Raw genomic sequence first — 24,641 nt, forward strand, 5'->3', positions numbered from 1 at the left:
ATAGTAGAAGGGAAGAACTCTGTCCTGCCTTCTGCTATCCCTCCTTGTGAACACTTAGAAGCATTTGAGTGAAAAAGGACCTTTAGTCAAGAGAACTGGTGTGAGCTCTCAGTGACTGAAACAGCAGGGTAAAGTGTCAAAGCTGACAACTCCAAGTAAGGTAGAGAAACCTTCCTGGTAGCTTGCTTTGCTTAAACTCCTCCCCCTTTGTCAGCAGTAGCTCTTCTGTCTCCCAAATTCTCTGCCTCACCTAGTTCTGGTGCACTTCAGTCCATTTTACCCTATATGGAAAACATATGCAGTGGCCCCTTGTACACTGAGGCCAGCTTCCTTCTGAGCGTACCTCTCCTCTGCACAAATCCCTCCAGGAGCTTTCCATCTCCGTGGGAAGGCCGCCCTGGGAAGGCCAGGTGCCTTTTGCTGCCCCCAAGCACCATTGATTTGGTCTTGCATATTTCTGTGGCACTTTGCTCTCCTATATTTCCTGAGCCACACTAGCTGTCTTCAGCTGCCTCCACAGCCCAGGAAGGTTCTTCCTTTTTCTGCTTTAGCACTCCTGCAGTCTCAGTCCCTCTGACAGAGAGGCTTTCCCTTCTCAAAGTGGCTAGTTGTTTTTTGGTTTTGTTTTACTTTTTATGTCTTGGTTCTGGAGCCGCCCCTTCAGAGAAGCTCTCCCTAACAAAGCTGCCTAAGCCCTTATCCTCTGGCATGTTTCTGTATTATTTTTCTAACCAGTGGCCTGTTTTCTTGTTATTTTTATAACCTATATACCATCTGTTCCACATTTCTCCTATATGATGAGATCCTTGAGAACAGGGTATTAATGTGTCCAGTTCATCGTTAGAGTATAGACTTGTGTGTTGAGGAAGGAAGCAAGGGGAAAGCTTCTTTTGTTCCTCTCTCTAGTCCCTACTGCCAAGTAAGCCCAGTTTGCCCTCAAAATTACTCTTCAAATTGTGTATATACAATGAAATACAAGCAAGCCATAAAAAGAAGGAAGTTCTGCTATCTACAGTGAACAAAGATGAGTTTACAAACACTAGCCAGACACAGAAAGACAAAGACAAATACCACATGCTCTAACTTAAATGCAAGCATCTAGGCTACAGTGTGGCCCACCGAGAGTGTGCTTGCCTAGTGCTCATGAGGCTCCAAGCTCAGTGCCCACTGCACCAAAAGACTCCTGGACTCCAAGTCAGCCTGACAGAAATGGAAAGTAGAGCATGGCTTTCCAAGGGCTTAGGGAGGTGTTGGTTAAGGGACAAGAAGCTGCAGTTTCTACAAGATGAATAAGTGCTGAGATCTAATGCATAGCACATTGACTACACTCAATGATAATTCATTATATACACAATGTTTTCTTAGAGTACCTCTTAATTGTTCTCACACAAAATAATAATCACTTCAAGTGATAGGTATGTTACTTAAATTAATTGTGATGATTACGTCACAATATATATATATATGTGTGTGTGTGTCAAGCCATCAAATTGTGTGTAATTTTTTAAAAAGAAGAAAAAGTATTTCCTAATCCTTCTGTGGGTAGAATAAAATGCTGATTTTCAGACTGGTCACATGAAAGAGGATTGTCATAACTCAGAGTCAAATACAGCTTCAGGTCACCTGTTCTACCCTGTCCCATAGATCAAACCCTTTCCCACAGCACCTGTTATAAGCATTCTTTGAAGGTGCCTCCAAAGCAGTTGTAGAAAGTAAGAGATGGCTAAATAAATAGGGTTCTGGACCCCCCCCAAATATCCACTGACTTCTTGCCTGTATTCCTACTTTAACTACAACACTGATGATGTTTTCTTTTCTGTTTTGTGTATATGTCTGTTCATATATGTGTACAAATGTGCCACCATGTGTGGAGGCTGGAGGTCAATCTTAGGTATCTTTTCAAAATGTACTCTGAGATCTTATTATTTGACAGGTCGCTCACAGAAGCTGGAGCTCAGTGATTGGCTAGACTTGCCAGCTAGCAAGCACTGCCTCTCCAATGCTAGAATGATAGTCCTGGGCTGTGTTGCACCAGCTATTTACATGGGTGCTGGCAATCCGAACTTAGGTCCACCTCCTTCTACAGCAAATGTTTTACTAACTGAGACATGAGCCATATCCCTTACCCCTGGTTTGTTTCTTTTCCATGCTGGAATTCCAAATCAATTTTTTTCTGAAATAGTTAAATATTTATTTACTTGTTTAAGAAAAAATATTTGTTTTTATTTTTAATTGTGTGTGTGTGTGTGTGTGTGTGTGTGTGTGTGTGTGTGTGCGTGCATATGAGTGCACGTGCCCACTGGAGCCAGAGATGTCAGATCTCTAGAGTTGGAATTACATGTGGTTGTGAGCGTCTCAACATGGGTGCTAGGAATTAGAGCCATCTCTCCAGCCCTGGGACAGACAGTTTTTGAGGTAGGACCTATGTAGTTTGGGCTAGGCTTGACCTAGCTGTGGTTGAGCTAGAACTCAAGTTCCTCCTGCTTCTGCTTCCCTGGTGCTGGAAGTATAGGTATGTTCAAGCACACCTGATTTTCTACTACTTATTTTTTATATCTTCAGCATCAATAAAGGATAGATGATGCGACTAACAGCATTCACCTCTTATACGTACTACGTCTGTCACTGCAGGCACTAATGTGCTAGGAAGTGGTACTTTCTGAGTTGAAAGCTTGTCTGTGGGTTTCAAGCAGCACTGCTAAATTGAAGCAACTGATGATTTCATAGATCTATCTTGATTCTGCACAACAAGCTGTTGTGTGATGGTGTCCAGAAGTTCATGCTGTGCTGCAGGACAGGGAAGCCTTTCCAGTCTGGCTTTCCAGCATAACACCCACCCGCCTGAGTTGTTTCATATTTATGAATCACCTTTTGGGTTCCAGCATTAAATCTCACTAGAGTAACATCCACATCTTTCATGGACTATTTCAAATAACTTTAATTTTGTGTGCCTAACAAACAGCACAGGTACGACTAATTAATTTTAACTCATATTTAATTAAATGTGTCCTATTCTTCTACAATTGTTATTTTAAGGGCTTAGGTATGGCATGGCTGTAGACCCAGGACAAGCTTCTATGTAAATCCATGCTTTGTTTCTGTTTATTTGTTGTAGGAGGTGGATGACATTTGAGCGGTGAGTCATAGCTCCTTAAAATTTCCTAATTTGGATACTGACCAGTCCATTTTTTAATGATCTGTTTGAGCATCCTCCTGGTTGATCACATTTGTACATTTGGATTGTACGCTTTTTTTCTCCTTTGAAGAAAACAATGTAAAACATTTTTAAATTCTAATAATTTAGATTCTGATAAATTCTTTGAAAGTAAGAATCATTTGTTTCAGAATCTATCAAGTTCACAAGCACTGTTCTAGGCAATGAAGGTAGATATAGTCCTTCTTTTGAACCAGAGATGGGTACAGGAAGTAATACTCGTAATCAGGTTTGAGAGGTACTGTGGTAGCTACTCCAAAAGGGTCTTGGACCATGTATACAAAATGGAGTAAGATCAATTTCCTTTACCTGAGAAAAGAATGTGGAACTTCTAAGACGTCATCATAGCCAGGTCTTAAAAGATGAGTTGGAGGTTCTCAGAGAATATAGCAGTTGTTCTACATGTCTGAGACTATGTATGTATAAAGACTCAGAGCCACGCTATTATATTTAAGAAGCAAAGAAGAGTTGGTATGGTTAAAGTTTGAAACAGTGATATTAGAGGACCCCTTGAGAAGTAGACCTAGGCAAAATTATGAAAGGCTTTGTACTAAAGGACCTACCAAGGGGCTTTTAAGCAGGGCAGACACATTGCCAGACTCATGCGTAAGAAGTTCTAACACGCAGTGTAAAATGTTGAACAGGGAGCATAGAGGAAAGAGTATAGGACTGCTTGAGGCTTTGCAGCCTTAGGCCAATTCTTTAAGTACCTAGGTGCATAAATCATCTTGTTTTTCAATTGTAGAAGAGGAATAGCCTTTTCCTCCCTTACTTCAGTGGAAGCTAATGAGAATACATGAGACCACAAGTCCACAGAGACTCTTAGAATGGAGTTCCCAGGTTAGGACTGGATGCTAAGAGCCCAAGAAAGCCAACTATTCCATACAGCTGGACACTTATTAAATGTGTGTGTGTGTGTGTGTGTGTGTGTGTGTGTGTGTGTGTGGTGTATGTATGTATGTATCTATGTATGTATATATACGAATAAGCATTGTCATTCAGCTCAATTGCAAATACTTCAAGGGCAAGATCAGGACATCATGTGTTGTCTACAACCCCAGAACATAGAATGAGTTCTTGGCACCTACTTGCATGTTTATTGCATGCACTGTCCCCTCTTAGGCATGAGACTGAGACATCATGAGACACCCATAATACTTTAGGGGACCACTGGTTCATTCTCTACGAGTAGCCAAAAGGATTCCAAGCCTTGTTCCATCAGGACTTGGAGTACTAGGCAAAGCCTTTGACTTTCTGTCTTTAACATGATGCCTCTCTTTAATATGAGGCTATGCAGGGAAATTCTTTAATGATTAAATGGAACTAATTTGCCACTTTTGCTAGGAAGTCACTATCTGTATATGAAAGATGGCAAGTAAAATTTATGTAAAATATTATGAGTATTCTTCTGGAATTTACATATTTATTTTCTGAAAACTTATAGAAAGAGCATGCATAAGTATTAGGTCGGTCTTAGGAAATATATAATCAGTGGTGGAGTATTTACCTAGCATGCATGAAGACCTAGTCAATAGCCAGTCTCACAAAAAGGGAAGTTGCAGTTTCAGAGCATTTTTGGATTTGAGATTTTTTTTTTTTTTTAGGATTAGGGATGCTTAACTGGTAGTCTTTAAAATATCCTCAAATCTAAAAAACACCCTAAATCTGAAACACTTCTGTTCCAAGCATTTTTGACAAGGGATCTGTGTTCCATCTAGATCTAGTATTGTAATTAATATAGATATAACACAAAAAGACTCTAGATATTTTTAAACAAAGGGTTGAACAACTTCAGTGATCTGTGACCAAACTTTGAGGAAGATCCTATGAGCAAAAGGATATTTGAGGAGCATCCATATGTTTTTCTTGTATGTCAGAGATTACCCTGAATTTACATCAACAACAGCATTCATTGCATTTTTAAAGCAAGTGCTTTGCTTTCTCCCTTGACTCAGCAGAGGTTGGGATCAGCTAATGGAACACAATGGCATTTCCTCCTATCCACACCTAATAGAAACTCCAGCCAATTTAATTCGGTCTCTTACGTAGGTTGGGGATGCAAGCACATAAAGTCTTTGGCTCTTGAGACACTCATCTTGTGTGCCAGGACCAGGTGCAGAAATACAAATGCATATGCATTGAGCCTGGGACAGCTGCTTCGCCAGCGCTTTTGTGTTTTCTCTAACTAGAAAGGTTAACAGGCACAATTTCCATCAATTACAACAAAATTGATGTTTAATTTCCCCATCCAGTATTCATAGCAAAGCCACTGAGTTTCTGAGTTCATTAAATGAGTTTAAGATAAAAATTGATGGCTAGCGAGATGGTCAGCGCATTAAAGCACTTGCCATGAAGCCTGACGACCTGAGTTCACTGGGACCCACGTAGGAGGAGAGAACTGACTCACACAAGTTGTCCTCTGACTTCCACACACATTCTCCCCCCACAAGAACAAATAAATAAATGTAATAAAATAGTGAGGTAAAATAAAAACTGAGAGCTGGGGAGATAGCTTCAGTTAGTAAAGTACTTACCTCACAAAAGTCCGAGGAGCTGTACATTTCTGCTTTAGTAATAAGCACAGGAGAGTGGGTGTGGCTTAATCTTGCCATTTCTCTCACTGAGAGTTAGTTATATGGTATTTTAGCCTCCTGGACTCCATTGGACCAAGATCATTAGAGGTAGACACTGTTGACTCTGATCTTGGATATATGCTGAGGTGCATCCTAGGAAATGCCTTTGGGAGCTGTGGGAATTCTTCCCTGCTTCCTTCTCTTTTAAGATAAAAAAAAAAGCAAAATACATAAAATAAAATTTCACCAGCCAAGTAAAGACTTTGGATTTGCTAGTCCACATTTAATGAATAAAAACATGTTTTAGAGCAGGAAAATTCTATTTGCCATTTGAGGAACATGTCCAAAAGAAGCTTAGAGCCAGAAAAATAAGACCTCCATGTCCAGTGGAAACAACCAGTGAATTTAGTTCATCGTGACCCGTCTACTCAATTTATTCCCTGGGCCAACTAATCTTACGGCAATTTGCAAGGACCCACTTACCACAGTGACTCTTCTGTGGTACAAATGTTAAATTTTTTTATGAACTATCTAAGCTTGTATGTAGTAAATAGAACTGTTTACATGTTTTTTCATCCATTTGTATTGGATGGTATAATTACCCAAAGGGAAATATGGCCCAATTCTACAAAGGGCCTTCTGGCACTTCTCATCTTAATGGAGTCACAGTCAGTTTTCTTGATATATTTCAGGCAAATATTACTTCCTTTCTACTATCATAAGCCTTCATTTGTCTTCCGTAGTGACTGCCTATCATGCCAAATGGTATAGAAAAGGGAAAACTGCAGAGAATGATGCCGCGGTCACATTTCTTTTACTTCCTGGGTCACATTTTCAGTTGTTTTGTCATACATGTAATGAATTTGTTTGTATTCATGAGTAGGGCCCTCTTGATCTAATCATTTGTCACACATGTTCCTATATAAATTCTAAATGTGAAGATTCTAGATCAGGACCTCAATTTGGTTTATAGAGGCAAAGATCACATGGACGTTTATATGAATCTGGCCCTGGGTCATATACCTGCCTTTGGGGAGAATTTCAACAACTCATTTATCTCAAATCCAAGTAACCCGATGGAAAGCTAAAGTGATTAAAGCGTGGGAGGAATAGGAGAAACCTTAAAGTTTAAGTTGCTTCTGAGAGATCAGAAGTTGCCCATTTCAGCAGTCAAAATGCTCTAACTCCAAACATGCAGAAAATGGCCAAAGGGACAGAGAAAACCATCCCCAAAATAGTAAAGGATTAATGGGAAAGACACGCGAAATCTTGGGGAATCCTAGGAAACAGATGAACTTGACCTACATTAACAAGACTAAAATGGTGAAAGGGAAGTGTAGATATCAGGGAAGAGTAGAAGAATCACAACAAAGGAAAGGAGCAAGAGCCAAGATGGAATGACACCCAAACTATTTATCGTTGTGACTACCATGTAGGACAAAGACCAGACAAACTGAAATGCAAAGTCAAGCATTTCTGCTTCACCCATCTCCTGGCAGCCATCATTCTGCTCTGCTAAGACATTGCCCATCTTCTTCTCCTGATATAAGTGGGATGATGTAGTAGTCCTTTGGTGTCTAGTTTATTTTATGAAGTATGTCCTATAAGTTCATCCATGTTGTTGCAAACGGCAGTATTTCCTGCTTAAATCCCAGATATCACTCTGTTCTTATATGTATACTGCATTGTCTTTAAACAGTTATCCTCTTATGGATGTAGTGTCCCACAAAACACCTCCAGTTAACAACACCATTTTACACTTGGAAAGTTTGCTATGAGCATAGATCTTAAGTATTCTTATCATAAATAATAACAAAAACAAAGATAGGACATTTTAGAGAGTTATGGCATAGATTCTGGTTATTTTTCAAATGTATGCTTATTTTCAAACTCACCAAATTATGCAGGGAAACCTATGCAGTTCATGTCTCTGTATGGCAGTCATATCTTCATACAGTTCTTTCACACCATTCCAGTTTGAGTTCAACCTCTTCCTAACTACATGACCCTGGACAAGCTACTTGATTTCTCTGTGTTTTACTTCCTTGAAACAGAAGTAATAATAGTGCCTACCTCACATAGCTGTTGTGAGAATTGATTGAGTCAACACCATTGAAAGCATTTAGTACAGTTCTTGGCACAGGCTAGCACTCAATGTTGGCTGATATTTTGATTGTATGCCATCAGAGCCAAACTGTATTTTCAGCTGATTCCAAAATAGCTATAATGAAAGCAAAGAATGCTTAAGCTGTATGCTAACACTAAAAGAAAAAAATAGACATAGAGCCTTTTAAGAAAGGTCCAAATGAGAAAACATAGCTAGAAGTCTATAATGCTAAATATTTTTTTACCATTTGTTAAATTATTACCTATGTAAAAGTTTGCTAACACAGTATTCACAATGATAGACTGCATTTTGGCAATTTTAATTAAATTATCAGCGAAATCCTTTGATCCGAGGATTACTCATCTAATAATATGTCTTTTTAATATATTTGCACATAATCAAAATGGCATATTTGAGATTCTCTGTTGCAGAATACTTGTAAAAGTGATATATTAGGAATAATCTAAATGTCCATCATTAGATACCAGCACTGAAAATTTTATAAAAGATTGTTGTGGAATTCTTGCCAGTGGCAATAAATTGATAGGACATTGTCAACACGTTCCTTTGCCTGGGTAAGATAGCCACCTGATGTTTTACCTCAGAGTTTTCAAGTCATGACCCAAATGTCAATGACCTTTTTGATTTGATTTTTTTTGTTTTGTTGTTGTATTTTGAGACATAGTCTATATATCCCTGGCTGTCCCAGAACTCCCTCTGTAGACCAAGCTGGACTTGAACTCATAGAGATCTGCCTGCCTCTTCCTCCCCAGTGCTGAGATTAAAAGCATAAGCTACCATACCTGGTTGTCCTGACCTTTAATAGGGATGAAACCCAGCAAATACAATTGTCTGCATGTAGGTGGAGCTCTGCCTTGTGTGTGTGTGTGTGTGTGTGTGTGTGTGTGTGTGTGTGTGTTTAAGCAACTGCCTCATCACAAAATTGCATACTCATTCCCTAAAGTGTTCAGAAATATGTTTGTTCAACCTGGTCTTTCCCCTGGACTTGTGTGTTGGTGATGTGAAAGACAAAATGCGATGGGCAATTAAGGGAATTACTTATTCAGCTATTGCAATGGGGAGGACGTTCATAAATGAGAACCACCTCAAAGAAAAGGGAGTCTGGAATGTTATAGTGGCAGACAATTGAGTGAGCTGTAACTCTTACAGATACTATAAAGAAGGATAGAGGTGGATTTTATCCTGGAATAATGTGCTAAGGGAGGGTGAACCCTGTGGTTAATCTTTTCTTGGAAAACAAAAGGTGGGAGGGATTTCTTAGCTACCTCAGCTTTCTAGGACAATCAGGGCTCAGATAAACTTCAATACTGTTATCTCTCCCCTTTGTTTAAGACAGATATCACTCATTCCTAAGTACTTTGGGTAAGCATAATCCTCCTGAATGTCCCAAAGCAGACACATGTGACTCTAATTCCTGTAAACTGTGAGCCATCTGTTAAGCAGTAATACCAAAGGTCAGTTGTTTTAGAGTCCAGTGATTGAGGCATCTGTAAAGATACATAACTGAATGACCAAAAGAACTAGGTATGATGAAAACCTATAATCCCAGGACCTTTGGTAGTGGCGCTAGTAATGGGGTTTGTTTGGTTGGGTTTTGTTTTGTTTTTGAGACAGGGTCTTACTGTGTAGCCTCATTATGTATACCATTCTGGCCTCGAACATGCAGATGATGCCCTTTGTCTCTGCCTCCTGAGTACTGGATGTGTGTCACTATGCTTTGCTATATTCCCAGGACTTTGGAGGCTGAGACAGGAAGATCATAAATTCAAATTCAAGCTGGAGCCATGCAGTGACACATACCTTTAATGCTAGCACTCCACGTGCAGAGGCGGCCGGATCTCTGAGAGCTTGAAGTCAGATGAGTTCCAGGACAGCTAGAGCTGTCCCTAGAGCTGTCCCTAGGCTACTTCCCCTCCTCCCTCCTGGGCTGGGCAGCGCCACCCACAGGATAGAAAGTGTAGCCAAATGCAAAGAAAGACATGGGGAGGGGTTAAATGGAGAGTGTCAGTCCTGGAGAGGACACTCTCAGGTGCTGAAGGACAGAGAATAGGCCTCTGTCATAAAAAAGTTAATAATAATAATAATAAATCTAAGGTGAGCATATAATGATACTCCATGTCAAACAAGCAAGCCAGATGTGGTACATTACATGTAATCCTACCCTCTTGAAGACAAAAGTAGTGATAAACTTGAATTGATCAAACATAAAGCATTTTAAAATGTGTATGTGTACGTGATATGCAGGGGTTTATGTGCCACAGTGCATATGTAGGGAGGTCAGAGGACAGTATTATGGAATCAGATCTCTTCTTCCATATTTATATAGGTTCTGTGGATCAAATCTGGGTCACCAGGCTCACACAGAAAGTGTCTTTACACACTGAGCCATGTCACTAGCTTCAAATTAAAAACTTGTATATATCAAAGGACATTAAAGAAAATGAAAAGACAACCTACATGATGGGAACATGTTTTGTCAGCCATGTATCCATCTGATAAGGACTTACTAAACAGAAAACATGAATAATTCTTACTATTTAGCATTAAAAACAAAATTTAACACTAGATAGAGGTCTTGAATATATATCTTTTAAACACACACACACACCACCAATGTCTGGCATCAGTCATCAAGGAAACACAAATCAAATCCTCAATGAGATACCACTATGCATATACTAATTTAATTACAAGAGCAAGCCCTGGAAAAATGCCAAGTGGTAAGCAAGGTGTGGTGGCTCATGCTGTAAATCCCAGTACTCAGGAGACAGAGGCAGAAGGACTGCCACAAATTCAAGGCCAGCCTGGTCTATATTCTAGTCCAGCCATGCTATATAGTGAGACTATGTCTTGAATAAAAGCAAATATTCCAAATAGAACTCCTGATCATCCCTCATAAGCTCCTTGAGGGATCTGGAGTCTATATGAGTAATATTGTTATGCCACTCAGGCTTGACTTAGGAGTGTCATTAACTCACCTGCTTTTTAACTAGTTTTCAAAATCTCAGCTCAGTTCACTATTCACTAGTGTAGCTTTAAACTTGTTTTAACTTGTTCTGTCAGGACTAGGGGTGTTTCTTTGTCCTAAAGTGTTTGTTTTATGTACACAAGGGTGTAGGCTCTGTCATAGAAGAGGGGTGGGGGTAAGACAAACAGGCTGGGGCTATAGCTCAGTGGTACAGCATCTGCCTAGCATGCATAAGGCCCTAGGTTCAATCCTCAGTACAACATAATAAAAGAAAATAAGCTATCTGACAGAAGCTTGTACACAAAAGTACCCACAACAGTTCTTTCCCATGAGGCTGTCAGAGCTCTCAGAGGGTATTTTCTTGAGGTGGAAGCCCTCTGGCTTAGAGCCAGTGGTAGGTACTTTCAGGGAAGCATTGAAGGAAAACATAAAAAGCAGCCTGTAGATGACAAAAGACTCACAATGGCTGTGGTTACCTTATTACTGCTCATTTTCAAAAGGGAGAAATCTGATGAGAGTTCATTATGAGAATAATAATGCAGCCGACAAGGAGATGTAGTTGTTTCTATGGCATGCAAAACAAGATAAAAGCCAATCCAAAAAAAAATTGTCAACAAAAGATCTGTAAACATAACGATTAAACTCTTTTCAAGAAGACAGGGTATTTTGTCTAATTTATAAAAATATATGAACATCATCTTTATAGGAAAAAGACTCAGAAATAGCATATAAAATCTGAGTCCAATGTAAAATGAATGTATCAAGCATTTAGTTAGATTATACCCAGAATCTACCAGGGAAAGAAAACAAAGAGATTCAGTAATCTAGACTATATCTTAAAGATTTGTATTAGGTAAATAATATGAATTCCCCAGTTAAAAACTACTGACTAGGAAGATCCAAGATTCAAAATTAAGAAGCACAGTTACGATCAAGATAATATTTAACAAAAAAGAAAAATAAACCTTCCTGAAAATTTGAGTGAAAAAACTGTGCACTAGGCCCCTGTGCTGGTTAGTGGTGGCAACTTGACACAATCTAGAGGAAGCCTCAGTTGAAAAAAAAAATTGCCCCCATCAAATTGGTCTCTAGAGGGCTCAGCCCATTGTGGGTAGTGCTACCACTGGGCAGATGGTTCTGGGTTTTTCTATAAGAAAGCAGGCTGAGCAAGCCAGGAGAAGGAAGCTAACAAGTAACACTCCTCCATGATCTCTGCTTAAACTCCTGCCTTCAAGTTTTGCCCTGACTTTCCTAGATGATGAACTACATGCTATAAGATGAAATAAACCCTTTCCTCCCCAAAATGCCTTTGAGCGTGGTATTTTTATCACACCAATAGAAACTGTAACTAAGACAACTCCCACCCATGATCAATAATGATCGCCCAAGGACATTAATATATTTGGAGAGGGGCTGAAGAGATAGTTAAGTGGTTAAGAGTATTGGCTGTTCTTCCAAAGGACCTAGGTTCAAATTCATTACCCACATGGCAGCTCATAACTATCAGTAATTCCAGTTCCAGGGGATATGATGCCACCTTCTGGCTTGCACATGTGATGATGGTGGTAGGCATATCATTTAAAATATATCTAGAGAGACAGAGAACATTCATATAACTACATTCATATAACTTTCATTATAGTGCATCTTTATCATTGTTCTAGTTGACTATTGTTCCATTTTGTTATCATTGCTAGTCTTTTATTGTGCCTCACTTGTAATTTGGATTTTATCATAGCTATATATCATATACACACGTACATGCACACAGAGAGAGAGGGGGGGGAGAGGGAGGGGAGGAATAGGGTATAGTTATATTTACATGAATACAGAAAAACATAAAGTGTTTTTTACTTTCCAGAGTTTCAGGAATCCACAGGGATCTTAGCATGTAGTCCTCACAGATGGGTAATGGACATAGCCCTCCAGTTGTGTAACATTTGACAAAGCAGTAAGCTGAACTCTGAGAAATAGAAATATATTGTGGCTGGTAGAGACATGGATGATATCATACAGCATACAATTTCTGAAATAATCATATTGGTAACATTTTACTGCTATAACCTCTGAGAGGCCAATTGCCACTTCTGACTTGACAGTTCTACCTCTGTGACACAGCAATAGTGACACCATACAAAGCTGATGGTCATAGGTGCTTCCTTTATGATTTTTTTCCATGGGTCCTCTGAAACATGCTTGGCTCTCTGTTCTACCCAAGTAACAAATATTTTTCATATAAGCATAAAAGTAAAGTGGCTGTAAAAGACCCTTAGCTCCTTCCTGAGCGAGAAGACTTTGCTTTCTTAAGGAATCAAGGAATACAGGAACATATCCCAAAGAAGAGGGCTTGCTTACCATATGTGAGGCCAGTGGAAGTACAAAGTAGGAAACTGCGGAAGATAATTCTGGAAAGAGGCAGAATCTTTGTTATCTAGGAAGGTTTTCCAGAAGGTAAAGCAAGCCATTCCCAACTTGTAAGAACAGACTAAGACTGCAAAATGCTTTGTCTTTTAAACACAGAAATAACAAAGCTAGTTTTTCATCAGTATGCTGGAAATTAAAGCTCTTGTCAGAAATTTTATCAATCACACACCAAAATTTAGCTAGCTTTGACCTAAACAAATAATTTTTTTTGTGAACCCTCTACAACTTTCTGTATCCACACATATCTCTCTCTTAGTGCCAAAAGAACACATCCTTTAGCATACTCAAATATAGCTTCCGGTAAGTTCTGAAAATAAAAGCAGGGCTAGGGAGATGGTCAGTGGATAAAATGCTTACTGCCTACACATGAGGACCAGAGTTGGGCTCTCCAGCACTAATATAAAAGCCAGGTAGGCTTGTTGCCCTGCCTGTAGTCCCAATGCTTGGGAGGTGGTGACAGGGGAGCCCTAGGGCAAGCTGGCTAGTTAGACTAGCTGCATGTATGAGCTCCAAGTTCAGCAAGAGACCCTACTTGAGTTAATAAAAGGGAGAGACACTGAGAGAGACATCCAATATCAACCTCTGACCGTCACATGTGCACCCACATGCATGTGACCACACATAAATGCATGAATGCACCTTACACACATAGTTACATGCACAAATAAGAAATACATATATATATATATATATACACACACACACACACACACACACACACACACACACACAAGATCTATGCTGATGCTTCAACATTTCCTTAGAAATAACTGAGTTAGACATCAGCCAGAGTTTTCTATAACCTTAAGCTCTAACAAATTATCTTAAGCTGATAGAATACAAAATACAATTACATTGGAAATAAGGTTTCCTATAATAATGACTAAACTTGGTTAAACAAATCTACAGTTTGCATCCTCTTAAGCATTTTGTAGAAGTAGTGTTAGCTTGTTCAGTCAATGAAACTGTAAAATGTTTAGGAAGAACATACCTAAGTAAACTAAAAATACTCCTGTATATTATACCTCACACTGATAAGATAGAACTAATTTTAATAAGTTAGTAAACTATTAAATTAGTCTTAATTATTAAAATTGTTAAAATTTACATAAATTATATGACCTTGAATTCTTAAGATATTTGCTTTTTTTTTTTAGATAGAGTCTCACTATGTAGTCCTGGCTAGCCTTGCCATGTAGACCAGGCTGGCCTTGAACTCACAAAGATCTGCATGTTTCTGCCTACCAAGTGCTGGGATTAAAGATGCGCACCAGCACACCTGACACTTGGATAGGGTTTTAAAGATTACTTTGTGGTATTTTGGAAGTCCTGAAAGTTGAGTTTCCTTATTTTGTGGGACTTTAGCAATCTTATCTAAATATGTATTTATCTCTATAAACAAATGAGAATAAAACTACCTTAATCTCAAGAGCTTGCTTACTTGCTTGTCGTCATCTTCTTCTTTGTCATCATCAGTTGTCCTTGTTGTTATCATCAGTCGTCTTTGTTGTCATTGTCCTTTTAATATGGAGAATAAAACCCAGAGTTTTACATATGCTAGTCATTGCTCTTCCTCTGAGCTTTATTTCTAGTCCTTGGTTTTATGAGACAGGATTTTGCTGAGTAACCCATGCTAACTAACCTGCCTCTTACAATTCTGTGTCTGCCTTTGGAGTGTTAGGATTATACATGTATATCACTTTATGAGATTTTCTTATAATATAATTTGGTAATCCCATCCATTGGGAAGAAAAGATTACATAATCCCACAAAGGGAAGAACTTTCAGAATTGTTGATATTATGGCCATCATTTTTCATGACTATCTTCTCTCTCCTCTTTTTTCCTAGCACTTAGTGTTCCATTACAAAAGTATTTGATATTCATTAGGATAACACATTAACTTTTGTTATGTACTAAGACAGCATATTTATAACATGTAAACTTTCAGAATTAGAAAACAGCATGTAGCATGCACATGCAAGAGCATTCAAAACTACATATTTACTTCTCAGAGAATTTGTGGTTGAACTCATCCTTTCTTTCCTTGGTTTCTTCCCTGTTGTATACCTAATGGCAAGCTATTCTTTAGCTAGACCAGTTGCTGTGCTCCTCTTAGTGATGTGCGGCAGTGTCCAGTGATGGCTTTACCAACTTCCTGCTCATTGTACCTGCCTCATCAATTTAGCCTGGGAAGCAGAGCATTTTTTAGAGTGTGAAATCTCACTGGAGAGAGATTTCATGATTTTTTTTTTTTTTACATTAGGCACTAGAAAAGTTTCTCACAGTAGCAATGATGCCATTTTAAATGGCCATGCCTAAAATTTTGTTTCAAGTGAATTCTCATGGCAAACAGAACTGGGGTGGGCCAGATGTTTGAAATCTCTATGGGAGCAGAAGAAACTGTGGCACTTGGAATGAGGCTTTAAAATGAGTTCTAAGTTCTAATACACTCTTTCCTATCTAATCAGCGAGGCTCAATAAAAGTGTAATAAAAGAGCAAGCAAATGTTGATAAGAGGATAAAGTGATATCACAGGACTCAGTGACACCAGGGACAATGGTTTTCTTCACTCCTCATTTCAAAATTACATCCATAGAGAGGCAACTACATTAATGTGCCCAAAAGGTTATATGTTTGTCTGTTCTACACTCAGTTTTCATGAATAACAAGTACGAAAGCATATTAAAATAAAAAACAACCAACTTCTGGGTTATGTTATGGAGTTATTCCAACGAATCCAATATCCATTTTCTGTAGAACTGTCTCTAAGTACCCACCTAGGTCTTAGCTTCCTTAGAGAGGTATAAGTAGAAATCCGTGTTTATCATCATGACTCCAAGGGGACTAGAAGGTTTTTTTTTTTCAAAAGTGAAATTGTCAGAGAAAAGTCTCATTCGATATAGTTATAATAATCTAATGCTTTGAAACCTCTGGAATTGCAAGTAGGAAAACGTAACTAATCATTCTGAATATTTACTTTTATTGAAATACATTCTCTGATGATTCTGGCCCATTTACTATATAATCCTCATAGGTGAATTTTTGTTCTTCTTAAAAGAAGGGGGATGTTATGGGACTAGATCTCAAAGGTTAGATGCTTGGCTGTAAAGCCTCCCTTGGACTGCTTTTCAGATGTTGGCTGTAGCAACTTGTTTTCTTGCAGAGATGAAGCATCTGGTTTCTGTTATCTCAATGATGCTGTCCTGGGAATATTACGATTGCGACGGAAATTTGACCGTATTCTCTATGTGGATTTGGATCTACATCATGGAGATGGTAAGCCCTTCAGTTTCAAAGATATTTCACTCCTAAGACTGAAGGTTCTGGTCAGTAAAACTACTTCTAGGCAACTAAGAAAAGGAGAAGTGCCTAATGCAATTAAAATGTTCCTAATTGTCATTTCTGAGGTAGGTGGTACATAGATTCCTCTGACTAATTGCAGTTTCTTTTCTGCTGCCTGAGCCAGGCAGGCTCCTGTCATTTCCTCTCTCCTGTCTCCTGAAGCTAAACTTCACAGTAGAGAATGAGAAGGCGGGAGAAAGCTTGCTTAGTATTTACACCACTATTGAGGAACCACTTCAGGGCCCTTTGAATGGATTCTAGGGAAACTCTGGGCTTCTCCTCATCAGAATTTCTCTCAAGTGATAATGACTAGATGAAGGACCACCATTTTGGAGTTCTCACCAATAGGCAGCTACCAACTCATGGAGTGAACACTTTCTTTGTGTTACCAACATATATTATCTTGGGATAGCAGTGTATTGTTGGAAACAAAGAATTAAGAGAAAAACATTCAAACAAACAACAAAGATATCAGAAAAGGTTCAAACAAACATCAGACCATAATTGAGAACCATGCCCACTGAATTTCTGACTATGTTCCAGGGTAGGACACAGCCTTAATTTCAAATGTACAAAGCCTCTTCATTGCCCATAACAAGGAGCAACATGTCCCAAAGGCTTTGTTTTTATATGACCAGTTAGGTTAAGAATGGATTTTCATTTTTAATATTTTGTTGGGGTTGTTTTTGAGACAGACTTTTTCTGCATAGCCCTGGCTGCCCTAGAACTCACTGTAGACTAGACTGGACTCGAACTCAGAGATCTGCCTGCCTCTGCCTCTCAAGTGCTGGGATTAAAGACTTGTGCCACCACTACCCAGTGAATTTTTATTTTTTAACAATGTTGTTTAATACACACACATATGTCTACGTGTATTTGTAAAGGTATCCAAAGACCAGAAGTAGTCTGGCGTCCAGGATGTTTACTGTCTAGCCATATGTACGTTGATGACCCATAGCCTAGAGAAATGGTTCTTATGACTGTGCATCTAGATGACCTGGGGGAGTTTACGTCTAGATTGCTATGCCACAGGTATCAGATACTCAGACTAAGTAGGTCAGACATACAGTCTACACTGTAAAAGCACCTCAGTTGTGTCACAGACAACCCCATGAAATTCATGTCCTTTATGGAAAAGTACGCTTTCTTCACCTCACCTTTGAAGGCTTCATGTAGGCCTCTTCTCATCTTTCTAACCATCTCTGGACACCTTTCTACTCACTGTGCATGTCTCACTCTTTCTTCTAGGCCTGTCTCTCTAATCCTGCCTCCTTGACTTTGCTTCCTTTTTCCTTGGTTTAGCCACTTCCTCCCTCTTTGTAGCCCTAAATTCTTTGTGCTGCAAAAGCCCTGTGTGGTTTTCTGTCACTAGTCACTGTTTTATGCCATATTGTTTTGTACTGTTTCATTTTAAAATATGTTTATACCTTGTCTTCCTACAGAAACTTCTACGTTCTCCCAGGGCAGAGATCAAGTTGTTTCCTCCTTTCTGTCAGTACTGTCAGTACTGTACATGTAGTAGCAGCTCAGTAAAGTATTTGTCTTATGAGTGAACACATGCTTATGGAATTCAGAATATTAGTACCAGAGTTCAAAACTAGACCCAACTCTGCCAAGCCATGTAAGAATGAAAAAGGTCTGTCACCTGAAACCGTCCTCTCCATTTGCAGTGTTATTCCTACACCATTTAGAGTTTCCTGTTTCAGCCAACTTTTATGGTGTGTTTCATTTCACTTTATTTCCCCTCTTCAGCACCTCCCTTCCAGTGACCTCTGCCCCACCCTCCAACTCCTACACATTTGCTTTATTTGAAATCTCTCACAGTAATACCACCAGCATCCTGTGATGGCTTCACTGGCGACTCCTACCCACCCTCACCTTTCCCTACCTAGCCTCTTTCCTCTTCCAGACCAACTCCACATCCCTTGCCTCTCTGACTTTGTCCTTTTTAAAGTATGATTTTTTTTTAAAAAAAAAACATGCCTGATATCCTTTCCTGTGCGATAAGATACAAACGGCCACCGTAAACTGGTACTAATACAAATTCAATTTAGAGCCGTTCTTCCTGTCTAAGATTTAAAAGACATAACAACTGCCACTGTTAGTCATCACAGGAGAAAACAGAAATTTGCATACAGGATTGGTAGAAATGTAAATTGCCACTTTTCTGGATGAATAAATCATTAGCATTTCCATCATGTGCCCTGGTTTAGCACTTACACCTCCCTCTGTTGAAATGGTATTTTCATTTATTTTATTCTGTTTACTTAATGCTTTCTGCCTGGAGTCTTTAACTGGTTTTAACTACCTCCCTAGGGCAAAACACAGGGCTTGGGAAATTCAAACATACCTGTTATATACAAATAGACTTCATATTTTTTTAAGGTTTCTGTTGGCCTCTAATAAAGACTTAAATACATTTAAGTCAACACAAAGACAATATCTTTGTTTGAAATATAAAGGAGCACAGTACGTGGATTTGCTAAGAGTCCTTCCAATTCAGGGTGAGTGTGACTGAGGTCCTCAGAGGAAGGGGCAACCATTAAGCAGCATGGCCAACACATCCGTTTGGAGGCTTACTTTAAATCAGAGCGTTTATCTCACAGGCATCTAGTCATTTTCTGACTGTTTAAGGGGAAAGGAGACATCTGTCTACAAAGGCTCCCCCCCCCCAAATCTTTCTCCAGGCTTTAAAACGGTTTTAAAGCTGCTATTAACAACTGAAGGTGCCCCCTACTCTGGGCACACACCAAACCAGTTTGAAGTTGGGGAACAGCAAGCTCCTTTAAAGTTTTATTACTATCCTGGGTTTCAAGAATTTAATTGTATTTCTCTCACTTCCTTTAAGCAGTTCCAAAATACAAACATTTGTTTTAGTAAATAAATAGAGCACAACATCTTCCTATAAGGGAGCGGTTAGAGGACAGGACCATGCCTGGATTTTTGGTAGAAAGATGTAAGTTACTGAGTGCTCACGAGACTTTGGGTTACCCGTTTTTATAACCAACTCTGTATTACAGAAAGGTACCTCATCATTAAGTTTTAACTAAATAAAGCCTAATCACTGCTTTATTGATTATATTTTTAAAAGATTACCATATTATAGTTCTTTGAGGAAAAGTCCCAAGAATTTAACTAGAAACACTCAGACAAAACAGATGATGAATCTTCCTGGCTGATGCCATTTTTCTCTGCCCAGTCCTGGGCTCTTGCTCTTCCCCACCGTTTAGAATAGATGTTAGGGTGAAGAACCTGGGCATCTTATTTCTTGGAAACGAGAAGCTCTGATTGCCATGAATTGAGGCTATGTTCTCTCTCATCTGTAATTAGTGCAATCAGAAACCAAGAGTTTGTGTTCTTTTATTTCTCGGTTCATTATCTATTCCATTTGCCTTCCCCTCTCACCTTCTTCCCATCGCTACTTGTCATATTTTCAGTTGTTCAAAACAGAAATTGCATACCTGACGTGATCTTTTTGACATTTCTCTCTGGTAGGTGTAGAAGATGCCTTCAGTTTTACATCTAAAGTTATGACTGTGTCCCTCCACAAGTTCTCCCCAGGATTTTTCCCAGGCAAGTCAACTGCATGCTCTTCACACATTCTGTGTCTACATACTAAAAATTGTTACATGTTTTTATATCTTGTTTTTATATATTCCCATGCTGTTATTTGTGCTGCTTTCTGCAAAATTTTAACATATATCACTTCAAGTGACAATGACAAAGGAATGACAATGAATGCTATTTTTTAATTCCAGGTGATTTTTATGGCCTGTCAACAGACATACCACTTACAATTTTATCACATACCACATGTAATTCTGATAACTGCAAATGACATGTGATATTAGCTCTTACTATTTTATTGCATCCAGTAAGATGTAAATTAATATCTCCTCAATTTCCTTATTGTTTTTCCACTTCCCCCAACAGCATTTATAATAATTATTTCTCTAGATTATTTTTTCAGTTTTATCTTCTAGAGAAAACCAAGAATTTAGAGTTGGTCTCCTAATGGGCCGCTTTGCTGTTCTGAATTGCTCTAGAACAGTCCTTTGTGTTTTCTAGTGCTTGTGTTCACAATGACTAGTCATGGCATTGCTGTCTTTTACAGGAACAGGTGACATGTGTGATGTTGGCCTAGGGAAAGGACGGTACTACAGTGTCAATGTGCCCATTCAGGATGGCATACGAGATGAGAAGTACTATCACATCTGTGAAAGGTATGGCAGGAACACTGAGCCAGTTGCAGGTAGATAGATCTCTCTGACGCTCCGTGTTTCTCGGGCTCACAATTCTTGTTTGCAAAGAACAATTTGGAAATGAAAACCACAGTATGCTCACATATCTGTTATCCTTTTTTTTTTGAGATAGAATCTTTCTATATAACCCTGACTGTACTGAAATGGAGACCAGGCTAGCCTCAAACTAACAGAGATCTTCCTGCCTCTGCCTTCCAACTGCACCACCATGCCCAGCTCATAGTTTTTAGATACTACTTACTATGCTTGTTTGATGTAGTAACTGTCCCCTGTTAGAGAGCACTAAACAGCTGGACCAGAGACAAGAGTTTACGTTTGACCTAACCTGCTATACAATATGATGAAGACTCTCCCAGAATAAAAACTTTGAAGCTGTCCTGAGGAATCGCTTCACCTGTACTTTCTTGCATGAGTCTGGCTTCTTTAGCCCAACGTATATTTTGTTTTGTTTTGTTTTGTTTTTTTCTCATGGAGACCTGTTTTCCTCCACTGACATGAACATTAGAGTTGATGTTAATTATTTACCACTCATTATTGTGTCCTACCTGTACACATGACTAAAGAGTCAGAAAGCAGAGAAACAGTAAGGAAGGGGGTTGGAAAAGATGGGCTATGTTTCCTGTGCTGGAGATATAATCCAGGGCCCTGCATACACTAAGCTACATTCTTCCCCAGCCTAAATTTCTTTTTACCTTAAAGTTAAGAATACAGTTACTAAGTTACACATATACAGGCAGACATGGTTTGATTTGTAGACTATTGGGATTGAGAGTCCTACAGAATGGAAGGAGGCTAGGCTCATATTCATCACAATTAAGATTGATCAGGTACAATTTTCCAGCTGACAGTGGCAATGGACAAAGTAAGCCTGAGTACAAGTCCACTAGTCAAGCTCACCGAAGGTAAGCAGTGCGGATGGAAACATTTTTAATCCCTCTCCTGACCCAGCTCACATTTCTCCCAATTGCTGGTTAAAAAACAAAACAAAACAGGGACTTCCCAGAGGAGGCTGCCTACTCTGGCCCCCATCACAGGCAGTTGTGTAAACAGAGTAGAACTGTATGAGAAATAAAAACTTCAAAGGTACCTCTTAGCTTAAGAGACTTAGGGGGCGGGGACAAGTCATCCTGCAACTATTCAGAAGCACTAGCCTCTTGATAATCTTTATCCAGTCCCTAGGATAACTCTGTATTGTCTGGCTGGAAAAAAATGTTTGAGCCTGCCACTGATGGTTTAATTGCCCTTCTTTGTTCCCCTTAGGCTTTGTTCTGTCCTCGAGATGTGCAGATCAGAACTGCTTATGTAACCTTACCAATGAAGATGTCCTGTGGTTCTCTGTAAAAGGAAAATTATTTTGTTTGTCTTTTAATCTCCTTGACAGTGCCCAACATTTTGTTGGCCTTTTTTTTTTTTTCTTTTACCATAGCAGGACACTAAGTTGTTCTTTCAGGGGACTGTCCACAGGGTTTCTTAGAGCTCTTTCCTGGGTCTTAATTTGAAGATTACCATTTACCAGCCTGCAAGGATAGTTTGGGATATCTGGCCTTCTCCAAGTAGATCACCTTACATGTGCCCCTATTGAATCATCTGCCAATCATAAGACCTCCTGAAATTTTCTTTTATCCCCCATCAGCTTGGCATTTCACTGCCTGTGACAGAAGCTGAACATAATGTGCAGACTTGAGGATTTCTCAGCGTCTACTCTCCTGAAAGAAGGCCACTATTTATCCTTAAGTCATGAGAATGTCTCTTTTTCCCTATATTTTCTTTTTTTTGTTTTATGTGCACCAATTCCTTATAAATGATTTTTTGAAAGTTAATGTCATGGCAATTCATGTTTAAAATAGTCTGGGTATTAAATATGATTAGAAGCATTTTAAAAGTAAATATATCCCCAAGGTTACATATGATTTCCCTTCACACAATCCATTCTGCCATAGGCATTCTGGTAGACTGTGTATGTCAGGGTAGCATTCATTAAATAGTCTTTTAGTTTGCCAACTAAAGAACCAGACACTCATCAGTTTATAGAGCCAAGGGTTGCTTGTTGAGCCTCATGGGCAGTGCAGACACTGTTCGCCCACAATAACAGGCTCCAGGTTCTCATAAAGAAGCACAATGGTTGCTTCCTTAGTTTTGCTTCAGAAGTCAAGTCTGTTGACAGCACCATGTCAAGGTGTTTCTCTCTCCAAGGGTGCCAGAAAGGCTTCCCCATGCCAAGTATCTGCCCTACCATTGTTGACTTATACCTGACATTCCTGTCACAGGAAGGAAACATCCTTCTATAATAATAATAAAGAAAACCAAGCCCCCAAATGAGGTTTTGGCACAATGTCTCCTCCCCAAGCCCTCTAGGAATAGGCATTTCATTTGATGGACAGCAGACTTGGCAAATGCTGGAGTGCCAGCTCCCTTACTCTCAGGTGGTCATATAGTAGAGCACAAGGAGAAAAGTAGTACAGAGAAGACAAGCCAATCTTTGGCATCGAAATAGCTTCGCATAGTTTAGCAGTCTTAGTAAATATGCTTCTCAGTCTCGGTAATTATCCTCAGGGTACTTCTACCTAGCATGGTTTGGAACTAGAGGCCCTTACACTTGGCCATTGTTACTGTGCCTACCTCAAAAGACACTTGAAAGAGGAGTGGCTGATCTTTGGGGAAAGCTATGCATCCTTTCTGCTGTGTCCTTCTCACCTGTTCTGCTCTGGAAGCTGCTGGTTCTCTGGCTCACTCCTCACTACAGAGATAGAAAGAAGCTTATCACTGGCACATGTGGATGATGCTGAGTTTCTGAGCTGTCTCTCACTGCTAGTTTGTTCCTGAGCTGATTTTCTCTGTGGGATTCATTGACACTCGTTGCCCTGCCTTCTTTCAATGCTCTCTTTTTTCCCCTCTTTTTCTCATTTCTTTTCGTTTCTTTCTTCCCCTTCTTTTAAAGAAAGATTGCCTTTTCCTTGCTTATAACTTTCATACTTTGCCAGCTAATCAGGCAGGGACTTAAAAGTTTCATCATAACTCCTTATTTAAAATTTCTTCTTGTAATAGACTGGATGTGGAAATATTACCTGAATGTTTTCTAATACCATCAAAAGAGCTGGAGGGTTTTTTGAAATAGCAATTTCATATTAGATATCCCTGGGTCATTTGATATTATAGACAGAGGTCCGTGATTTTATACAAGCTTCCTGTAAGTTCTATGGGAGCTAGTAGAGTTGGCATTATAAGTTGGCCCTTTATCAACCAATATAAAGGAATAGTAGCTTCATTATTGTCAGCTTGTCACCTCCCTCAAATGGAACCTTGTGGCTACAGAATAGAGACTTTATATAAATCAAGATAAGAGTTTCACCAAAATCACTCCCAATCCATAACACCACGCCCATACCATCCTCGCAAAGTTTGGAGGAAAGAAATATTAAGCATTGTTCTCTAAAATTACGAATAGAGCTGGAGGTGTGACTTCCTGATAGGGCACTTACCAAGCATACATGAAACTCGTGTGTGTGTGTGTGTGTGTGTGTGTGTGTGTGTGTCTGTGTGTGTACCCACACATCTATATATACATAGAGGTGCTGCTTTACCTATATTTAACATCCTTGCTCTCTAGCTATATGTGAATATGATATAAAACTGTCTTAATATTGTTTCGCCTGTTGCCTAAAAGGCTGTGCAGGATGATGACTTTGGGAGCAGTCACTGTCAAGAACTGTACAAGAGAAGGACAAAAA

At 39.3% G+C, this 24,641-nt stretch overlaps 1 protein-coding gene across 2 annotated transcripts in view; it reads left to right on the forward strand.

Moving 5' to 3' along the window:
- Window positions 1-24,641, forward strand: part of Hdac8 (histone deacetylase 8) — a 208,540-nt gene that overhangs the window by 49,940 nt on the left and 133,959 nt on the right. For both annotated transcript variants that reach the window (XM_028775798.1, XM_028775799.1), the window contains exons 5-7: window positions 16,473-16,585; window positions 20,147-20,224; window positions 20,766-20,874. In XM_028775798.1, the coding sequence (XP_028631631.1) occupies window positions 16,473-16,585; window positions 20,147-20,224; window positions 20,766-20,874 (300 nt within the window). The remainder of the gene's footprint in view (window positions 1-16,472; window positions 16,586-20,146; window positions 20,225-20,765; window positions 20,875-24,641) is intronic.

This window comes from Grammomys surdaster, unplaced genomic scaffold, assembly GCF_004785775.1.
Source record: "Grammomys surdaster isolate TR1022 unplaced genomic scaffold, NIH_TR_1.0 260, whole genome shotgun sequence".
NCBI lineage: Eukaryota > Metazoa > Chordata > Mammalia > Rodentia > Muridae > Grammomys > Grammomys surdaster.